This window comes from Drosophila montana, unplaced genomic scaffold (assembly GCF_035044405.1).
Source record: "Drosophila montana isolate Dmon_TW-CO22-7 unplaced genomic scaffold, ASM3504440v1 contig_2192_1, whole genome shotgun sequence".
Classification (NCBI taxonomy): Eukaryota; Metazoa; Arthropoda; class Insecta; order Diptera; family Drosophilidae; genus Drosophila; species Drosophila montana.
In genome coordinates, this window is record NW_026997087.1 from 233614 (window position 1) to 254972 (window position 21359).

The 21359-nt window shown below is 38.7% G+C and overlaps 1 protein-coding gene across 1 annotated transcript; it reads right to left on the reverse strand.

Annotated features, from left to right (window-relative positions):
* Positions 1–3627: 3627 nt before the first annotated feature.
* On the reverse strand, positions 3628–5370 carry LOC135427662 (uncharacterized). Its single transcript, XM_064681233.1, has 3 exons — positions 5227–5370; positions 4660–5171; positions 3628–4591 (listed from the first exon to the last, which is right to left on the reverse strand). Exons 1-3 carry the CDS (start codon positions 5368–5370, stop codon positions 3628–3630), a joined length of 1620 nt encoding a protein of 539 aa, XP_064537303.1.
* Between the last annotated feature and the right edge of the window lie 15989 nt (positions 5371–21359).

Here is a 21359-nt window from a genome sequence, read left to right on the forward strand (position 1 = left end):
TATATGCATGACCCTTAATGGCACCGCCCTTTCCCTGAATCCAAAACCATCTTGTATGGGGCACTCGGGCGCATAAATCCGCGCTAAATGAGTTTAACACTTGGCTTAATAGTTTGGTTTTATGAAAAGCAAAAACAACAACGGCAAAAATAAAAGAAAAACCAACAACAAAAATATGGAAAACGTGCGGAGAGGAAAAGAAAACGAGAATGTTGAGCAAAACGTCATGGGAAAAAATGTTCCACAGCATACTTTTATGCGCAATAGAAAACTTGCAAATCGCTTTTTGTTTTCATTGCAGGCAACAGGACGAATGGTTGGCCATACAGAGTGGAAGGGGGCGGAGGGCGGGGAGGGGCGCGTAGGGTTTGAGTGGGGGGGGGAGGCTAGTTGAAGCCTTTGAGCATTTAGCTCGGCTTAGTTTGTGAGCAGTTTTGTTTTTATTTCTATTAGCAAACCAGTTGGCCGACTGGCTAAATGAAAAGTGCAGCATGCAGCCTGCCGCATGCCGCACGCCGCATGCCGTATGCCGCATGCGAGTGCGAGTGGTGGGAAAAATGCGGCAAAATGGGCAAAAAAAAACGAGAAAAATAGTTTTCAATGAACGAATGAACGGGCGGCTGGCGAATTTGCTGCGGCCAAGGCAAATCGCTGTTAGTTAAATGTTGCAACAACAGCCAACGGAGAACTCATTTTAAATATTAAATTTACACACACACACACACGCGCGTGCAGGCACATGTGTGCATGTGTGCATGCATGCAGCATGTGGCATGCAGCAGTTAATAATTTACATGCATTTTACTTTCAACATAATTACAGGTGGTGTCTACGGAAAGTATCCCTACGGCCACCTTTGCCAGGCACTTTGAAAAACTATTTGCCCATAGACACACACACAAATACTCACACACACACACACACACACACAGTAAGGTATACATACATAATTTAGTAGAGCACTTGGACAGCATTAATGTGTGTAGCTCTGGCGCTGAATGCTGCGGCTGCTCGACCTAAACCGGATGCACCTCACGAGCACACAGACACTACACACACACACGCACACACACTCACACACACACATGCACACATAGACTCTTGCAGTCAGTAGCTCGCGGCACCTGCTGTGCATATTTCTAAACTAATACATATATAATTTTTCGCTGCTTTCACAGTTTTTTCTTGCACCGTATTTTATTGCCTCGCTGTCTGCGTGTGTGTGTGTGTGGGTGTGTGTGTGTGCATCTTTGGTTGGCCGCTCAGCGTGTTTGTTTTTAATATTGTTTGCCTTAGCTACTTTATAGTTAAGTGCAACTGGAATATGTATTCTTAAACAGCACAACTTAAAACCCGTTGACAGCGCACAAACAATTTCCATTGTTTTGCTTAAGGCTTACTGCATTTCCTTTTTTGCTTCTACTTTATTTCATTTTTATAGTTCGCGCAAATATTATTCATACAAAAGAGCTTAAAAGCGAGCGCGCAGCTTCTTGCCGCGTTCCCACACTTATCATAAATATAAATATTATATAAAAAAAAATATGAAAAAAATATTAAAAGAAGATTTAAAAAAACAAAGTTCCGTACGACGAACGGAATGAACTCACTAGAAAATAAAATATAAATTGATATAAAAAATAAAATTTCAATTAAAAATTATTTCTTTCTACAAAAGTTGATGGTTGTATAAAATAAGAACAATAAAAACTTTAGACTTAACTTTTGCCGTCGCTCGTCATGAAAGAATGCAAAGCAAACAATCTCAGCTTCATATAAAATATATAAAAGCCAAGACAGTTCAAAAATGTTGGTGTCAATTTAGTTTCTCAAGACTCAAACTCTTTAAGTAAGCATTATAAATGATATTTAATTTATATATCTTGGAATTCATTATTATATCAATTCTTTTTTATGGATTTATTTGACGCAAGCGAATAAATGAAATGAATCTTAGTCGACAATTTTTTGCTGTGCATGCATTATTATTGACTTTTTTCGCTCTGTGCGAATTGTCGCTGTTGCTGGCAATGTGCGTGTGTGTTTTAAATCTTAACAGCTAACAATTAAGTCGCATCATAGCGAACGTTTTGCGTAAATTTAAAAACTTTTTAATGCCATACACTTGCGGGCTTGTTGAACTTCGCCTCAGTGGGAGATAAGCGGCTTGCAAAACTTTTCCCCATATACAAACTATGAGTACAACTGCAATAACTACCATAAATGAGTGGAGAGACGAGCAAGACAAGCAAGCAAAGGCAGCCCCAACTACAGATGCAATTAATTTCTGTTCAACATTTTCCACCCGCAGCGGAGCCAGAGCTATAAAACGTGCCTAGGCATTATCCTGATGGCACATCTAATGCCACTTAAATAATCACCAACTAACCAAACTAACACGGAACATAGACAAGTTAGTTTCGCTTGAGGCGAGCACAATTTAAATGTAGCAAACATTATAGTTGCCCCTTTTTGGGATTGTTATCATTTGTCATAAAATTCAAATATGTTAATTAGTTAAATCTCTACTCCTACCTTAGAGCTCCGAAAAGTGCGCCAGCGCATTAGATCCTCATCGTGTTGTTTTCTTCAGCAGGGATCTGAAAGGAATATGCATTAGTAAGCTTTTAAGTCCATGATCCAGCAAATTACCTGATCAGCTGGTCGCCACTTCCATTCTTGTTTTGGGCCGCTTTGCAGCTTATCTCCGGCGGATACGAAGTATTCAGTTAGTATGACTAATGCGGATAACAAAGCTAATAAGCGACCAACAACTTTCAGTCAAAACAAACAGCGTCTGGCGCGCACAATTAGAATATATCTATCATTCGTTTTTCGTATGCCCCGATAAGATTGTTAGACTTTTGGCTGCGCGTGCCTCAGGTTGAGGTAGTGCTTATCTTTAATATACTTATCTTTAATATAAGTAGTTAAGATATCACAGTATGACAAAAAAATGACCTGTCAATAGCTACGTCACACGAGAAAGTGTCAGAACCTTATCAAAGATAAGAGACTTATGAAAGTCACGAGTTATCGCCCCTGAGTACTTGAAACATTGCATTCTTAACAATCTCCCCAGCTGATTGTCGGTTGTCATAAGCTTCAATGGGCATTATCATGGCACTTCAATATATAAACAAAACAATCGAGGCTTCAAATATCAAGATTTCATTTTGAGTGCCCCCCGAGGAGAGATATAAAAACAAAAATATATATACTTTATGGGGTCGGAGATGCTGCCGGTATAAAGAGAGAAATATTTGTAGTCTATTTTACAGACTGAATTTGTTATATCCTGCGCATTTAATCTCAGAAATTGGATAAAATTAAATATTTATCAATTTTGAGACAGCAGGAAAGTAATCGATGTAAATAAAGCTGATCCCTATCTCCCATATCTAGACTTTAAATCAAACTATTTTTTCTATTTAAAAAAAAAAAAAACGGAAAATTAATTGATAACTTTATACTATATATGTATATAGATAATAAACTTAAGAAATATATATAATGAACAACGGAATTTTTGGAGTGATAACTAATATTTAATAGATTATTTTATATTTTTAAAGTAGCTGAACAATAGTAGGGTGTTAAGAAAATATTCAAAAAAAATTGATTAAATTATGTACTCTTATTCAGCTGCTGCAGGAAGTGCTCCTTGGTGGCCTCTCGATTCGTTTTGCCGTTGGGACTGCGCTTGATGTCCGTGACAATGAGGCAACCGCCATGCAATTGCAGATAATAGGCTTCCACATTATCCTTGACATACTTAATCACATCCTCGGCAGTTATTTGAGCACCGCGCTTGGGCACAACCGAGGCGGCCGGATTGTACATATTGGTATCACTGTAGACACCAAAGACACAGACCTCGGCGACGCCCGGCATGTTGGTGATGACATCCTCAATTTCGCTGGGATAGTACATGATGTTCTGGAACTTCAACATGTCCTTTTTACGGCCGGATATGAATAGGAAGCCATCGCTGTCCACATAGCCAGTGTCGCCGGTATGGAGCCAGCCCTCCTTGTCGCGCACAATTCGCGTCTCCTCGGGATTTTTGTAATATCCGTCCCAGTACTGGCACGAATGGAAGCACACCTCGCCAACTTCATTCGGATCCAGCGCCTCGCCCTGATCATTGACGATCTTCAGCTTGTTGCCCGGCAACACGCGACCCGCCGAATTGGGCTTCTCGTCGTAGTGCTTGTTCAGGCTGCCATTCGAAGAGCCGAGTTCCGTGAAGCCAAAGGCGAATTGCAATACGCCGGGATTGACACGCTTGCGGAAGCGCTCCTGCACCTCCAGAGAACAGCACATGCCGCCATATAGCAGATGCTTCAGACTGTCGATCTTGGTGGTCTCAAATTCGGGAGAATTGGCCAGCACGGCCAGGTGGGAGGGCGCGATCAGCAGCCAGGTGATCTTGTACTTCTCGATAAGGCTCAGCATGAACGAACCGTCAAACATCTCGGCATTAATGATGCGCAACGTGCTGTGCACTCCACTGGCTATGGTTGTAGTTAGGCCCGTAACCCAGTCCAAAGTACTGTGACAGTATTGTACATCCGCGGAGGTCAAATAGCTGCAAGGTGACAAATCGGAAGCGGGTGAGAATGGTTGCCAGATGAAACTAAAAATTCCCTTTCTTACTTGGTGGTCGTGAAGAACTTGTGGGTGCTCACATTGGTCACCGCCTTGGGCACGCCCGTGGTGCCCGAAGAGCACAGAATGGCCAGGGTCTGATCGTTGCCTCGCTCTAGGCGAACAGGCTTAAAGTCCTTCTCAATGGGCGTGGCCAACAAATCCTGAATGCTGATGGAACCCGGCTTGTGATTGCGCATGGTAATGAGCTTCACGTTCAACTTGGCCGTGGCAGCCTTGACCTTCTCGTACTCATCGCCATCGCAGAAGATGAGCTTGGGCTCGGTTATGTCGAAGAGCTTCTCAATGGTGCCCTGCACATAGTTAACGTTGAGCGAGTGAAAGGCGATGCCATTGAAGACACAGGCGTAGACCACGGCGGATATATGCGTCGTATTCCTGGCTATAATGCCCACAACATCCGACTGCTGCAGATCCAGGTTGCGCATGTAGCTGGCGATGCGCTGGGAATTCAAGAAGAGCTCCTCGCGGGTCAGCGTCGTATTCTCCGAAACCGAGATCTAAAACAAGAGAATATTTTGAAAAACTAGTTACATGGAGGATACAGAAACTCACCTGGGCAATCAGCTGTGGGTGACGTTTCATCTCGCCGAATGTGATCTCGCCGATGGACAGGTCGGGCGAGAAGTAGGGCGCCTCATACTTGCCAGTCCAGACCTTCAGGTCCGGCTCGTAGCTGATCTCTGGTATGAAAGGCATACTGTGTAGACAACCAATTGACTTAAGCGAATGCTGAAGAATTACAAATTTCGGCGGGTTTTATATGCGAGTTTCGGCTATCAGCTCGACCGGAGGTTACGTGAGCTTAATCAAAACTTTGTCAATAATCTGCCATGGGCATCGTCATCTACTTTTTTTTTTTAATTAACGCAAAGCTTAAAGTCCATAACGGATTCACATACAACATTTTGTCTTATCAAATCATCCCACAGGAAACAGCCAAAAGTGTTAGCCAAATCGCGCAATTGTCTAGAATGCCGATTCGATAAGGAAACGAAAAATCGGACGTTTTGGACCTTAGTCAAGAACTTGCGAGTACTTCGAGTAAAGCTACATGTTTGCACTAGAATTCGTCAATTTGGGGGTATGGAAACGGAAATGGTTTGTGATAATTTCATTTAAAATAGTACGTTTCTTATCTATTAAACTGGAATTTACAACAACAAAAAATCTGTATTCCGTTTTTGTTTTGCTATATATATATATTTGCACTTAAGACTTTAGGCATATGTGCTCTTATTTTTAGTAGGAAATATTTATAAATATTCTTGGACCTAAGTCAAGAACTAAGAAGTCATGCTCTATATCCCGCGGCCTGCCAACTACGACTTCGACAATCTATCTATTTGGGGGCATGGAAGCGGAAATGGTATTTGATCACATTATTTATAATCGGGCGTTTGTTATCAATTAACTTTGTATTTTTATATATAAATGCACCTAAAATATTAAGATTATAATTCTGGGCAGGAAATGTTCATAATTATATATTTTGGCAGATAAATGACCTCATCGAAGGCCAGGCTGTAAAAAAGGGAGGCTATGAATATGATATGCGACTTGCGGACAGCGCTGCGAACAGTAGTCATAATCATTTTGTATAAATGAATTGAACGCAGATAACTAATTGGAATTCAAATTTTAATTAAGTACAATACTTTAGATTAGATAAATTGTGCCATAGTACCAAAAGATCTACCACGACGCGCAGTAGTCTCTGACATGCCTTATGGTTAATTAGGTGCGTGTTTAGCTGCGGATGCTACAAGGAAAATATAAATAGTTTAAACAAAGAACTATGCTTTTTAAATAATCTCTGTACTTTGGAAATATATTTAAATAAATTAAGCTCGTTGCAGTGAATAATATGATAATACGAGAAAAAAAATGCGAGAGCTGTCTTCATTTAAAAAAAAAAAACAAGCTACATGCAATATTTTAATGCCAAATTGACAGTGCCGCACAAAAGTGTTGCACGCCTCTCAATGCCACAGTTTTCTGTTCTTGTTGTTGTTCTCGTTGTTGTTGTTGTTGCTGTTGTTGCTTTTGATGTATTTGTTTTGCTGCATGTCAGGCGAACGATGTGCTGCTGGCTGGGGCCAATTAATCATGCAGCTTGCCCCAATAGATTTAAATTGTCACATCGTTTATCAAGCGCCAGTTGCAAGTCGCAAAAAAAAAAAAAAAAAAACAATATTAATAAATAAATATTTAATAATTATTTTGCACACAGAAGCAGGTATTTGCCGAGCGCCTCAGATTAGATATCCTCGCTGAATAATTTATTTAATGCAGCTAAACGATATGACGAATATTAATCAAAATTAAAAGGTCAATTAAAAAAATTATCAAATTTAAGTACAAAAAAATAATTGCAAAAAAAAAATGAGTCGGGTATTTAGTTCAAGGTTGAATTTCAGAACTTTTTGCTTCGGGCTCAAAGGAAAACTGAATTCGTTTAAGGAATGCAATATGTAATTATATATAATATAATTATATAAAATATAATTAAATAAAAATCCAGTAAGTGTGATATTCCTTTTCTTTCCTTTTTTATACCCTGAACCCATTGAATATGGGTAAAAAGGGTATAATTTATTTGTGCAAATGCATGTAACAGGCAGAAGCAAGCATCTCCGACCCTATAAAGTATATATATTCTTGATCAGCATCAATAGCCGAGTCGATCTAGCCATGTCTGTCCGTCCGTCCGTCCGTATGTATGATCGCAAGGATCTCAGAACCCATAAGAGCTAGATACTTGAAATTTTAGCTGTAGGTCCTCCTAGTGCCTGCGCAGACCGAGTTTGTTTCTGATATTCGATAACTTGAGCTAGAGTCGCCAAACTTGACATGTAGCTTCAAGAATAGTATATATATATAAAGTATCTTTCATTTTATACCTATCGCCTGTTGGAAGAAGAGGGTTCAGGGTATCCCCTAGTCGTGAGCTCCCGACTAGAACCTCTTACTTGTTTTTATTAATATTCTTTCATTTACAACTGATATGCGTGAGAAATCTCAAAAACAGACAAATATATCTGTATTATTCAGACTATTGGATTTGGCATGCATTTTGACGCCCGACTAATATGTCATACAAAATCGGTAAGCAAATTGATTTTGATACGCATAAAAGCTGTTGGGTAAAAAAAACGTGCCCATACCATTAATAAATTTGTGGGCGGGGCAGCAGCAAATGGGGGATATTTAATTGCCATTAATGCGTCGATGGGAATAATAGAATAATTTATGCGGCTGGCCGAAAAGCAAACGATCCACAGAACCGAAGAAATAATGGAGGAAAACACAACGGCAAATCCGTTTGGCAAACAGAAAATGGCAACTAAAACCATGCCAAAGTGCCTAAGCTGGAAAATCGAGAAAATGTATGCTAGAGAAATTAAAAGATAAAATATCAATTAGTGGATCTCAGCTGCAGTTCCAGTTTTAGTATCTGTTTGTGCTAATTGAAAAACAAACGAGAAAGTGCTGCACAATTTATGCGCAAAGACACGTTGCCAGCTTAAGGGAGCGGGCCATAAACAATTTTTAATCTAGTTGCAAGTGGCATAAAAATAATCTCGTCTATTCGCATATTTAAATTATGAAATATTCAAATGCATTGCGAAGTGTGTACGCTGGCCAAACAAGGCAATGCAATCAGCAACAAGAAGTGTTAAGCAAGCATTGTGTTTGACACTATCTCAGCTAACACCATTCTATTCTTAGCCCAGCACACACACATACATGCATACATTCTCTGTGTCAGTCAACGGAAACGGAAGTGTGGCACAAAAGCGAGCTGCATTTTAGCCTTTGCTTTTGATATGCAACTCAATGCTGCTGCTGCTCAGTGCACATTTCCCTCAACACATACTTTTGAGTAGTAAACACACACACACACACACACACATGCATACTTAGTATCTGTGTACTTCCGTGCATATATATTTCTAAACAATTTTTCATTTCTTATGCGCTCATCTAGCACGCACTGCAAATATTTCAATGTATTTGCATGATGATGCAGGAATTGAAATTCAAATGTGCTGCGATTAGGCCAGCGAGACTTTTGAATGCTCTACGGAATTCAGAATAAAAACTTAAATAAATTGTAATCAATTTTTTTAAGTAAATTCAGAACTTTATCTCTTAGTCTAGGCATAAAATATGGCTGCAATGTTGAAGAGCAGCGCATTAAATGGGTTTATATGCCCGGCCAATTGACCTCAATACCCTGCCGCGATGAAAAGAATCCAACACGAATGCAGTCAGGCAGCTGGCGAAGTGAGTTATGCAATGGCAACGTGTCAGCAGCAATCGCCATTCGACAAATACACAAACTGGAATCCACTTATGCGAATACTTAAGGTGGCTGCATCAAGGCAAAAGAAGAAGAAGAACAAGAACAACAACAATAGTCAAGCACTCGTTCATGGCACACACGACGTATGCGCAATTAATACACAGTCCGTTATAAATGTGTGTGTGGGGCACAAATAAAAACAAGTTGCCAATTTGCTGGAGGTCCATCATTTTAAGTGGACATATGGCCATATGATTACGACTTAAGCTGAGAGAGGCAGCATGGAGGGGAGACTGAGGCGAGGGGGGGCGGGCAACTGTTATTGCAGTGAAACGCGAAATATGCGCAATAAAAATGTTTAAAATAAACGATGCTCAACTTTACCAAAAGCGCACACAGAGAAAAGCAATACACATACGTTGAGACGCATTTCATGGAGCTGCTGCCGGCTTTCAAAGGATGATAAATGAGTGTAAGAGTTAAATGCCAGCGCACAAGCCGAAGACGTGGCCCAAACGAGCGCCATTAAAGCTATTTTATGGTCAACAAAAGCAGTTGAAATAAAATATAAAAAAAAAACAAAATGACTGCAACATGCTTAATTGAGCCGGGCAAACGAGCATTGAGCAGCCATTGGCCGAGCTGCGGCCATTTTCCAAGTAATTGACATTTTAAATACGCAACAACGGCTCACATGGCGTATGATTGATGTGCATATGCTCGCCAGCATGTTGGCAGCGGCTAAGCAGCTTACAGCTTACAGCTTACGGCGCACAGTTTACAGCTGGCAGCATGCATAAGTAGCTGAAATTAAATTTTGGTAAGCGCAACAAGCACTCTGGCCCCATGTCGCATGTATTGCGCCCCCTTTCCCTTTTGCTGACGCATGTTTATGAAAAATTACTTAAGCTGCAGAAACATGAAAATGAATTTTTCAACAGCGCTCAGTCTGCGTCTGACCTGCTGTCTTAAGCTGTCTTAAGCAGACAGCAAAACAAAACAAAACACATAGACACGCACACGCACACAGAGAGAAAGAGAGAGAGAGAGACAAGTCTGTATGCGGCACGTGGCGGGAAGCTGCAGGAATCGCAGCCGCAACAGAAGCTAATAAATAATTGTCTGGTTAGCAAAGACAAAGCAATGCCTATGCGGAGCTGGAGCTGGAGCTGGAGGCAGGAGCCGGAGCCGAGGGGAGTTGATGGGTTGAAAAATTCGCCTTAGCAATGGCAACAATAAATAAGCACATATAAATCATGCATGCTTTGGGTCTGTGCGCCTTTGGAGCTGTCTTGCGTATGCCGCATATATAAATACGCAGCAACAGTCCCTATTAAAAGTTAACGTCTGTGGCCTAGCACATAATTCACAGCTGAAACATGCGTAGGGGAGAGAATATTTCAGCTATTGCTGCGCTTTTAAGCACTGGACAAAAATCAATAAACTTTGCATTGTTTCGATAACTGGAATAGATGCATCAACGATTACCTTTGAAAGTATTAGAAAAAAGATCACAAGGCCTTAAAAGTTAACGTCTGTGGCCTAGCACATAATTCACACCTGAATCAAGCGCAGGAGAGAGAATATTTCAGCTATTGGTACGCTTTTAAACACTGGAAAACAATCGATAAACTTTGCATTGTTTCGATAACTGTAATAGGCTGTGAACTTAATCAACGATTACCTTTAAAATTATAAGAAAAAAGATCACAAGGCCTTGATTGATGAATTATTAATCGGATCGAGATCGACCCGATTTTGATAACCTTCTGCTTTTATCTACTACTAAGCTAGTTCAGTCTATATATATTGTAATCACCTACATCAACCCAGACTAACTTTCCCTAACCTAAAATACAATTTTTTTAAGCATTTATTTATTTTATTTAAACTGTTTTGTTTTTTTATTTGTGTGGATTGAATTTTTTTAGTATTTACTTGCGGCCCAAATGGAAGCTCCTGTAAAAATATCAGATAACTTTGAAATCGTCAATCCATAACTCAGTCAATCATAACTCCAGTCAATCAGCCAATCTTTGAAACTAAACTATCAATATAATGCCTAGAATTTTCCAACTTAAATAAACACAAATAAATGAAATTAAAACGCAAATCTCATCATTCAAATATATATATTTAACACGGCGCAGAAAATCAAATGCGCTCAGTCCACAAATGTCTTTGGCTCAGTGTATTAATTTCCATGGCAACTTTTAATTAATTCCAAACCATTTAACTGTAAACAAAGACGGCATAGAACGTGCCCACTTTAACGTCGGACTTATCTCATATTTTACAAATTCGCCTTGGCAAATAATATGCCAGCACTTTAAATGGCTTTAAGAGCACGACGGCCAAATAATTAGCGCCAATTGTTGGTCATAACTCAAGCTACAGTCAGAACAAAAGGTTAATTAAGCAGTCAGATTTGATTGTCCAAATGCTAAAGGCAAATACAGAGTCCATTCACATGCAAACAATCCAAATTGTTGAACAACTTTACGGAAGAGGATTTGGGCTCAGGCCAGAATTTTAAGGCTTATGACATTGGCCCGACCTGAGCCTATATATGACCAGAAGGCTTTGTAGTTCACATTAAGTTACTTCTAAGTAGTTAACCAACACTTAAACTTGGCCCACACACTGCCGAGCAATGCCATAAAGTACTCTCATGACAAAGCCCACAAGCGATTTATGGCCGAAGAGCAGCCATACTTAATTAGATATTTTAGTCGGGGCATTAGCCGTAACACCTATGCGAACAACAACTAAGACAACATCAACAACTGCTACAACATAGTCCATTGTCCACCGAGAGAGAAGCTAAGAAGTTATGGCAGCTCAGCAAAAGCAGCAGCAACAACTGCTTAGGCTGGGCTTTAGCCACGCCTATATACTGGCCTGTGAGTGTGTGTGTGTGTGTGTGTTTTTAGCAAATTAAGTTAGCAAACTAATAGATACACACATGCAGCGAGTAGTCTGGGGAGCACAACTAGCACTTTAGTCGAGCATGACCGACTTGTAGATATCCTGCACCAAGCTTTCTTCTTCCTCCTAATTAATGCACATGATATTATCATTATGAAAGCATTATTCAGGGTTTAAAGATGAAATTTTAGCTTGCGATATGTCAAACCGAATCAACTCGTTTTTAACGAGGAAGAAGAAAGGGTGTATATATTCGCTTCTTTGTTCCTTAGAATTAATTCCCATGATATTATCATTATATTGCTTTCAGGGTTTAATGATGAAATTTTAGCTTGTGATATGTCAAACCGAAGCAACTCGTTTTTAACGAGGAAAAGGAAATATACAAGAGGGTATATACAATATTCGAGCTTCCTTCTTCTCCCTTATTGATCCCTTTGATTTTATCATTATAATGCTTTAAGGGTTTTTTTGTGATATGCAGACAAAAAAAATTAGGTTTCATTCAAAGTAGAGGAAAGGGTATATTCGATATTTTAGAATTCCCCCAACTATGCTTCAACTGCAATATGCCCACTTTAAGCATTCGGTTACAGGGTATAACAACAACAACAACCAGCTACAACTTCATTAGGTAATTCAATGCGGCCTTTATGTCCTCCTCTGCCAATAAACACAATTTTACGCTAATTGGGTAACAAATATAATTGCCAAGAGCAGCGTAATAAACCACACACCCACACACACGCACTCTCATTCTCACACACCCACACACACACACATGCACTCGCACACTCTCACATAAATATGTGAATTGTAGCGAGTATTTTGGCTAGCATCTTGCCCAGTGTATTCGCCTGTTGATCTAGCGGAAGCGCAACCTCAACAGGCTCATTAGGTAAGTAGCTGGCATCGCATCGTTGTTGTCCTGGCAACCCGTCCACAAAACACACGCTCATCGTGCAGCATCCTGCATTCTGGAGCGCCATTGTGATTAGCATGTAATGGGCAGGTGGGCAGACCCCAGCCGCATGCCACAATGTGCTACCTGATGCTGCGTTTGTTTGCTGCCGCGTAATGAGTTTCTCAATTCATTATTAATTAAAGCCTAAACAAACTCCGCTGCTAAATTATTTGCAATTCAACAGGCAAACAGCCGAAACGAAACGAAACGCAATTCCCAAACTGCAGAGTGGGAAAAAGAGTGGAAAAGTGTGGAAGGTGGGAAAAACTTGCACAGATCCCCAGTCAAAACGTTTGCCTGGTTTGGTTTGGTTTTTTGTGTTTCTGTTTGTCTAACGCCGATTCGATTTATTTGCATTTGGTTAATTGAAATAATTGTCCTTAATTTGTTTGTGCCTGCGAGCAGCTTCATCACCCCCCCCCCCCCCCACACACTTTAACCCCTGCCCAGCGACGTTTCTCGGGCACTCCTTCGCGCAATTTATTGTCTGCGATTTGCGCCTCTAATGCCTGGCAAATCAATTATTTGCGAGTACTTGGGCCAGAGCACAGAGGCAAAATTGATTAAAATTGATTTGCCACAACCCTCAAGAAAATCCAAAAGGCTCGACAGAATTCGAACAGCGCGTTGACTGCGGCCCCGCATATTAGACTTGATTAAATTATGTAACATTATTTCGAATAAAAGTCGTCTCCGACACTTCGCTCTGCCAGTCTTCTTGGAGGAACACTTAAATTAGGAGCAACGCCCAAGTACAAAATGTATGCAACAAATCACAAATCAACTCGGCACAAACAAGCGTCAAATGGCCAAGTTAATCAGCTTAATGGCTTTCATTATATGATTTGCTTTTTATTAAAATAATACGCATATTAAATGGCAACTAAATAAAACAGTAAATAATTATTATTTAGCAATGTTCATTTCTTTTTCTTTTTATGGAGCATTTTTAATTGATATAATAATCCGTAAAATAATTCATTCAATTAGTTCATTCATATTTAAGCCTGATTTGTGTTTTTTTAAGTTAAAGTTACGATTTTTAGTTATGTTTTATATAGAATTTATACCTAAATCCGGTGCTTTTAAAATACACAGCTGTAAATAATAACATGGAAGAGGCTCTGGCCGGGAGTTTCTGACTAGGGGATACACTAACCCGACTCGCACGATAGCTATTAAATGAAATATACTTTATATATATATACTATTCAAGAAGCTATTCCAGAAGCTTGCTTTGAAACGGGGCAAGCTATCTATTATAGGACGCGGGCACTAGAAGAAGCTACGTTCAAAATTTCTCTAGCTATTGTAAGTTCTGAAATCGACTCGTTTGTACATATGGACAGATGACGGACAGACGGACATGGCTAGAATGCTGATCAAGGTTAAAATTTCCCACCACCACAACGTGGTCAAAACTCAACAGATTTTCATAAGGGTTGGCTTTTTGTTCATGGTTTGGTCTCTAGATCAATTTGGCATCCAAATCTGACAACATTATTTTTGGTCGAAATTCATGTGAAAATGGTATCCTCAAATATCCTATATAAACATAAGTCGAAATTTGCCACCTCCATAACTCGGTCAAAACTCATCCGATTTCCATGAGCTTTGTCTTTTTGTTCATGGTTCGACCTCTAGATCAATTTGGCATCCAAATCTGACAACATTATGTTTGGTCGAAATTCATGTGAAAATGGTATCCTCAAATATCTTATATAGACACAATATGCTACCTGGTCGAAATTTCCTACCTCCATAACTTGGTTAAAACTCATCCGATTTTCATAAGCTTTGTCTTTTTGTTCATGGTTCGACCTCTAGATCAATTTAGCATCCAAATCTGACAACATTATTTTTGGTCGAAATTCATGTGAAAATGGCATCCTCAAATATCCTATATAAACATAAGTCGAAATTTGCCACCTCCATAACTCGGTCAAAACTCATCCGATTTCCATGAGCTTTGTCTTTTTGTTCATGGTTCGACCTCTAGATCAATTTGGCATCCAAATCTGCCAACATTATTTTTGGTCGAAATTCACGTGAAAATGGTTTCCCTGAAATATCCTATATATGTAGACATAGGTCGAACTTTCCCACCTCCATAACTTGGTCAAAACTCATCCGATTTCCATGAGCTTTGTCTTTTTGTTCATGGTTCGACCTCTAGATCAATTTGGCATCAAAATCTGACAACATTATTTTTGGTCGAAATTCATGTGAAAATGGTTCCCCTGAAATATCCTATATAGACATATGTCGAAATTTACCACACCATAACTCGGTCAAAACTCATCCGGTTTCCATACGCTTTGTCTTTTTGTTCATGGTTTGGCCTCTACATCAATTTGGCATCCAAATCTGACAACATTATTTTTGGTCGAAATTCATGTGAAAATGGCATCCTCAAATATCCTATATAAACATAAGTCGAAATTTGCCACCTCCATAACTCGGTCAAAACTCATCTGATTTTCATAAGCTTTGTCTTTTTGTTCACGGTTTGACCTCTAGAACAATTTGGCATCCAAATCTGACAACATTATTTTTGGTCGAAATTCATGTGAATATAGTTCCCCTGAAATATCCTATATAGACATAGGTCGAACTTTCCCACCTTCATAACTTGGTCAAAACTCATCCGATTTTCATAAGCTTTGACTTTTTGTTTACGGTTTGACCTCTAGAACAATTTGGCATCCAAATCTGACAACATTATTTTTGGTCGAAATTCATGTGAAAATGGTATCCTCAAATATCCTATATAGATATAGGTCGAAATTTCCCACCCCCATAACTCGGTCAAAACTCATCCGATTTTCATAAGCTTTGTCTTTTTGTTCATTATTTGACCACTAGAACAATTTGGCATCCAAATCTGACAACATTTTTTTTGGCCGAAATTCATGTGAAAATGGTATCCTCAAATATCCTATATAGATATAGGTCGAAATTTCCCACCCCCATAACTCGGTCAAAACTCATCCGATTTTCATAAGCTTTGTCTTTTTGTTCATTATTTGACCACTAGAACAATTTGGCATCCAAATCTGACAACATTATTTTTGGTCGAAATTCATGTGAAAATGGCATCCTCAAATATCCTATATAAACATAAGTCGAAATTTGACACCTCCATAACTCGGTCAAAACTCATCTGATTTCCATAAGCTTTGTCTTTTTGTTCACGGTTTGACCTCTAGAACAATTTGGCATCCAAATCGGACAACATTATTTTTGGTCGAAATTCATGTAAATATAGTATCCCCTGAAATATCCTATATAGACATAGGTCGAACTTTCCCACCTTCATAACTCGGTCAAAACTCATCCGATTTCCATGAGCTTTGTCTTTTTGTTCGTGGTTCGACCTCTAGAACAATTTGGCATCCAAATCTGACAACTTTATTTTTGGTCGAAATTCATGTGAAAATGGTATCCTCAAATATCCTATATAGACATAGGTCGAAATTTCCCACCTCCATAACTCGGTCAAAACTCATCCGATCTTCATAAGCTTTGTCTTTTTGTTCATTATTTGACCTCTAGAACAATTTGGCATCCGAATCTGAGAACATTATTTTTGGTCGAAATTCATGTGAAAATGGTTCCCCTGAAATATCCTATATAGACATAGGTCGAAATTTCCCACCCCCATAACTCGGTCAAAACTCAACAGATTTACATAAGGGTTGGCTTTTTGTTCATGGTTTGCCCTGTAGATCAATTTGGCATCTCAATCTGGCAACTTTATTTTTGGTCAAAATTCAAGTGAAATTGTTACCCAAATATCCTATACAGACATAGGTTAAAATTTCCCACCTCCATAACTCGGTCAAAACTCAACAGATTTTCATAAGGGTTGGCTTTTTGTTCATGGTTTGGCCAATTTGGCATCTCAATCTGGCAAGCTTATTTTTGGTCAAAATCCATGTGAAAATGGTACTCTCAAATAGGTTATATAGACAAATTATAGACAAATCATTATTTCTCACCCCCATAACAAATTTCATCTGATTTTCACGAGGTTTGGATCTTTGTTCACGGGCAATGCTGGGGTATATCCGCTAATATATATATATTTATTACAATTACTCACCTGTAAATTCACACGCACGATTGTTTTTGTCATCTATCAGCAGGCGAGAGGAGAACATTTATATAAATGCATCACTGAAAGAGGAGAAAATCAGAGATTATGTTTATGAACTTATGAACTGAAAATCAACTCAAGAGAGCTCCTTACACCTTAACCTTACTTAAATTACTAACCTAAATAAAATACCTATATATACATGTACGTATGTAAATACCTAAAAACGTATTTACGTTTGTTTACAATACGTACCAGATTTTTCAATGGCTACATTTAAAATTTATATCCAATATTAATGCCGCCTCCCCCTCCTTTGGTCGAGCCGTATATTTTTAAGGGTGACTTTATTTTACCTTGAAAAGAACTTACCAACACTACGATTTCTTATTCGATTGTAATTTATTATTTATATGACATACTTTCAATACAATACCTCCCTTAACTGCTTATTATTATTTAATATCGTACTATCGGTTTCAAGCAATGACCTCTTTTTGCACTCTGCCTGCAATTATGAAACACTTACCAACACTCACGTCAAATTTATTCTCGCTCACAACACTTTTGCCGAGTGTTATCCCCACTGGCAACAGCAACGGAAACGCATCTACCTGACAAACAGCGAGTGGATTATTTGCTAAATTGGTAAACAGCAAATATTCATTTCAATTTATGTCAATTTGAATATGCAGTCAGCACACGCAGCGCACCCCCCCCCCCCTCCCCCACCCCTCGCTCACACGATCTGTGCTCAGAGATGTGTTAACGGAAATCAGCTAATGCGCAGACATCAAAGCCAAAAAATGTGGAGAGGTGGGGCGGGCGGAAAACCGCAGAGCACGCACCGCGGCAGCGCCACAAAAAGAATAACACATCACGCATACGACATGTAAGCCGCATTATGAATATTTTGTTAGCTAAGCGCTCGTTGGCTGCATTTTCGTTGCAACGCCACCCGCCCCCAGCCTCCCACACCCACCAGCCACGCCCACAAATAACAAATAATGATTATCAACATGCAGCGAAAACATTGAAAACGCATTTCAGTTCATTTGATTTATGAATGCAGCGCGACAGTTGACATTCGCATTATTTTTTTTTTTTTTTTTAGTGGGGGATTGGTTTGTGAGGGGCGTTAAGGACCCCAATATTACAGCTAATGCATCAATTATGTCCCTTGGCATTTGGTTGTTGTGCATTAAAAATGCGTGCAACACTCCTCGCAACATTAGTGCGCAAAATAGCAAATAGAAATAACTCCGCACTTTGTGGCAATTGCGTTTTGCTAAATATTACACACATATTATTATTATTATTGATTTTGCACAATGTGCCCTACACTAAATGCATTCAATTGCATACAATGTACCCTAACTGCGGGCATAACACTTGTGTCAGACGATTTGGTAGGCATCTTTCGATGAATACACTTCTTTTTGCTGCTGTCTCTTTTTATATATGGTAGCTGGCTTTAATATTTTACTATTATGCTTCAAAAAGTTGTCAAATGTTCGATTGAGTTGTGAGAAATTGAAGGCGCGAGCCCCCGGGAAAAGAGGAAATATAAATGTTGAACTAACATGGAATCTTAAATATTTTCTTATCAAGGTTCATGCAAATTTTCATTAATGTTTTCTCTTCTATCACAATTATGGCCGAGTCGCTGAACTAAGTTAAATATAAAGGAAAAGTTTAAATTAATAAAATTTCAATAAATATTCTCATAGAGACAATAAGGGAGGGCATTGCATTTCCGGCACTTCAAAGCTAAACGTTTCCTCTCTTTCGGCTCCGCAAAGCCACACAAAATTATAATTTTCTTTTTCATAATGCACATAATGCGAATTGTGCAAATTGTCTGAAAATGTTTTTAGAAAGCGCAGCCAATTTTATTGTGTGTAAGCCCAAAAATGCAAACGTCAATTGCCATTTCGGCCAAATCAGCGCAATTTAACGAACCGAGTTGTTAAGTTTATAGCGAATGCTTTAAATTTACATATTGGGTATTAAATGAGACCTTTTGGCAATTTTCACATAATTAAATATTACGAGCTCTCTTTTTAAAATTAAAATTAACTTTAGAATGTGAATTTGAATGCAAATTTAAAATTCCTATGGAGTCGTACAAATTGGAATGAGAGCCAAGCCTCTTAAAACAGTTAATAAATTTATGAGAATCGCATAGAGGGGCGATTTTTTACTTATTCAGATTATTAGAAGCAATGAATGAGTTGATAAATTTAATACATACACACACATATTTACATTCACCCACAAACATACATATATACATACATGCATACTAGAAAGTCAAGAAGGCTTTCCATCATTTAAATCAACTCGCATTAGAACCGGCTTCTCAATTATTTGAAAAAAATAGTTAAAAGTGATTCAAAATAGTTCCTTTGATCGTACATTTTCTGCAGCAAATTAAACACAACTTTAATGTGGCCCAAAAAAAGAAGAAAAACAACAATTCGACACACTCTTCGCTATTATCAGCTTCAATACAATTTTTGTGGGCCATGCCAAGTGAGCTGCATAATGGACTGCCATAGTCTTATCAATGCACAGCCATCGGCACCTGCCCAGCTGCCCAACCAGACATACCAGCTGGAATGCCTACAGCTGTGTGTGTGTGAGTGTGTGTGTGGCTGGCCAAGCAGGCAGCCGAGTATAAAATCGTAGCATACTTTTCTGCTGGCCGCCGACAAATACCAAATAAATACGTTGCCATTGCATTCCTCCTTCAGCTGGCAGACACACACACACACAGACATATTACTTTGGCCAAAATGCTCGTTGTTGTACTTATTACATATACACATATATAAAAATATATACATACATATATGTATATATGTATGCGCACATCTATCTATATATTTATAGCTTACTTTGTTGTTGCTTCTTGACTGCGCCGCATGTTGCTCGCTTGGCCCGCATATTGCGCAATCACATAAACCGCTGCAATCGTGAATTTTCAGGTGTGCCACAGTAACAAAAAAATACAAAATAAAAAATAAAAAAACAACAACTACAACAATGGGCGCACAACAAGTTTTTTCTTATATACAAAAAGCAAATGTTTTCCATTGCCTTGCATTGTTTTTGCTGTCGCTGTTGTTGTTTGCGTTATTGTTGCTGTTCATGAAAGGGCTCTCACTTCAAATGAATTTAAACGTTTTACGAAAAACTCGCATATATATTAAATAGTTACGTAAAGTCCAGCAAGAAAAAACGTATTTATTTTCAAATAATTTCTATAAATTATTTTAAAATAATTTTCTTTGTTTATGTCATTGTTGGGAGCAGTGAAATTTTATTATTAAATGTGCAACGGAATGCAGGCTGATTTTATATGGAAAAGTCCGACAGAAATTAGTGTCAATGCTTTAAAGCCACTTTAGAGAAGCTTTTGTATAGATATACAGGCAGCATGGAGCATGGAGATCTTATATATAAAGCTAAAGAGTTATTTATAAGAACAATACGCTCATAAAATGTGACCAAAATCTGAACAGCATTTAATTATGGTTCCAAGAAGAACAATTGCCTGAATATGGACTTCTTAAGGATATTTAATGCTTAATATTTATTTTTTTATTTCAGCCAGAAGAAACCTGTTCAATTTTTTAAACAACAAGATGCCTTTGCTGTAAGATATGCACATATAGTATATAATATATATTTAACACACCATTTCTGCAATATTTATATTTTCATTTTTATTTGCATGAAAATCTGCATTTTATCCACAATTAAGTCATGAATTAACAAGTTTCCATACTTAATTATCAGCCGCATTGGCGAAACACAGCCACGGGCACGCGGGCGTATACGTAATGTGTTAGCAGCCAAGTTAAATGCAAATACGATTACGCAGCTGCTTCAAAATTAATTAACTGCCAAAGGGAAACTGCTGAGCTGAGTGCCAACTGTTTGTGGCCAACAGTTTCGGGCCATAGACAAAAAGCAACAAAAAAAAATTAAAAAAAAATAGTTGTGAACAGGCAACTGCGTACCTGGCTCAAGTACAAGGCAAAGGCAATGCCACAAAAATTCGGTTTTAACCCAATTGAACGATGAATTTGGATTAACGAGCAGCTGCTGCCCGAGCCCGAGCCCGAGCACACAAACACAGCCAACACACACACACACATACAGCTGGGGGTAAATCAGTTTTAATTGATATTTACCAAAGTACTTGATGTAAGCAAACACTTTGAGTTTTGCGTCTAAAGCAAATTTCGTTGCCTGCAAAAATATGCCAAAAAGTACATTTTTCGGCAACTTTGTGAAATAACTTTAATTTTTTTTTCTATATATTTCTCTCTTTTTTTTTTGTAATCGCCTTTGTCGCATATCGAATGCAAATTTTCAAT

Bases quoted from the DNA above. Each gene is read 5' to 3' on its own strand.
- LOC135427662 (XM_064681233.1), bottom strand. From the start codon at position 5,370: ATGCCTTTCATACCAGAGATCAGCTACGAGCCGGACCTGAAGGTCTGG. The intron at 5,172-5,226 runs GTGAGTTTCTGT...CTCTTGTTTTAG, and splicing joins ACCCACAGCTGATTGCCCAG to ATCTCGGTTTCGGAGAATAC. The intron at 4,592-4,659 runs GTAAGAAAGGGA...GTCACCTTGCAG, and splicing joins AAGTTCTTCACGACCACCAA to CTATTTGACCTCCGCGGATG.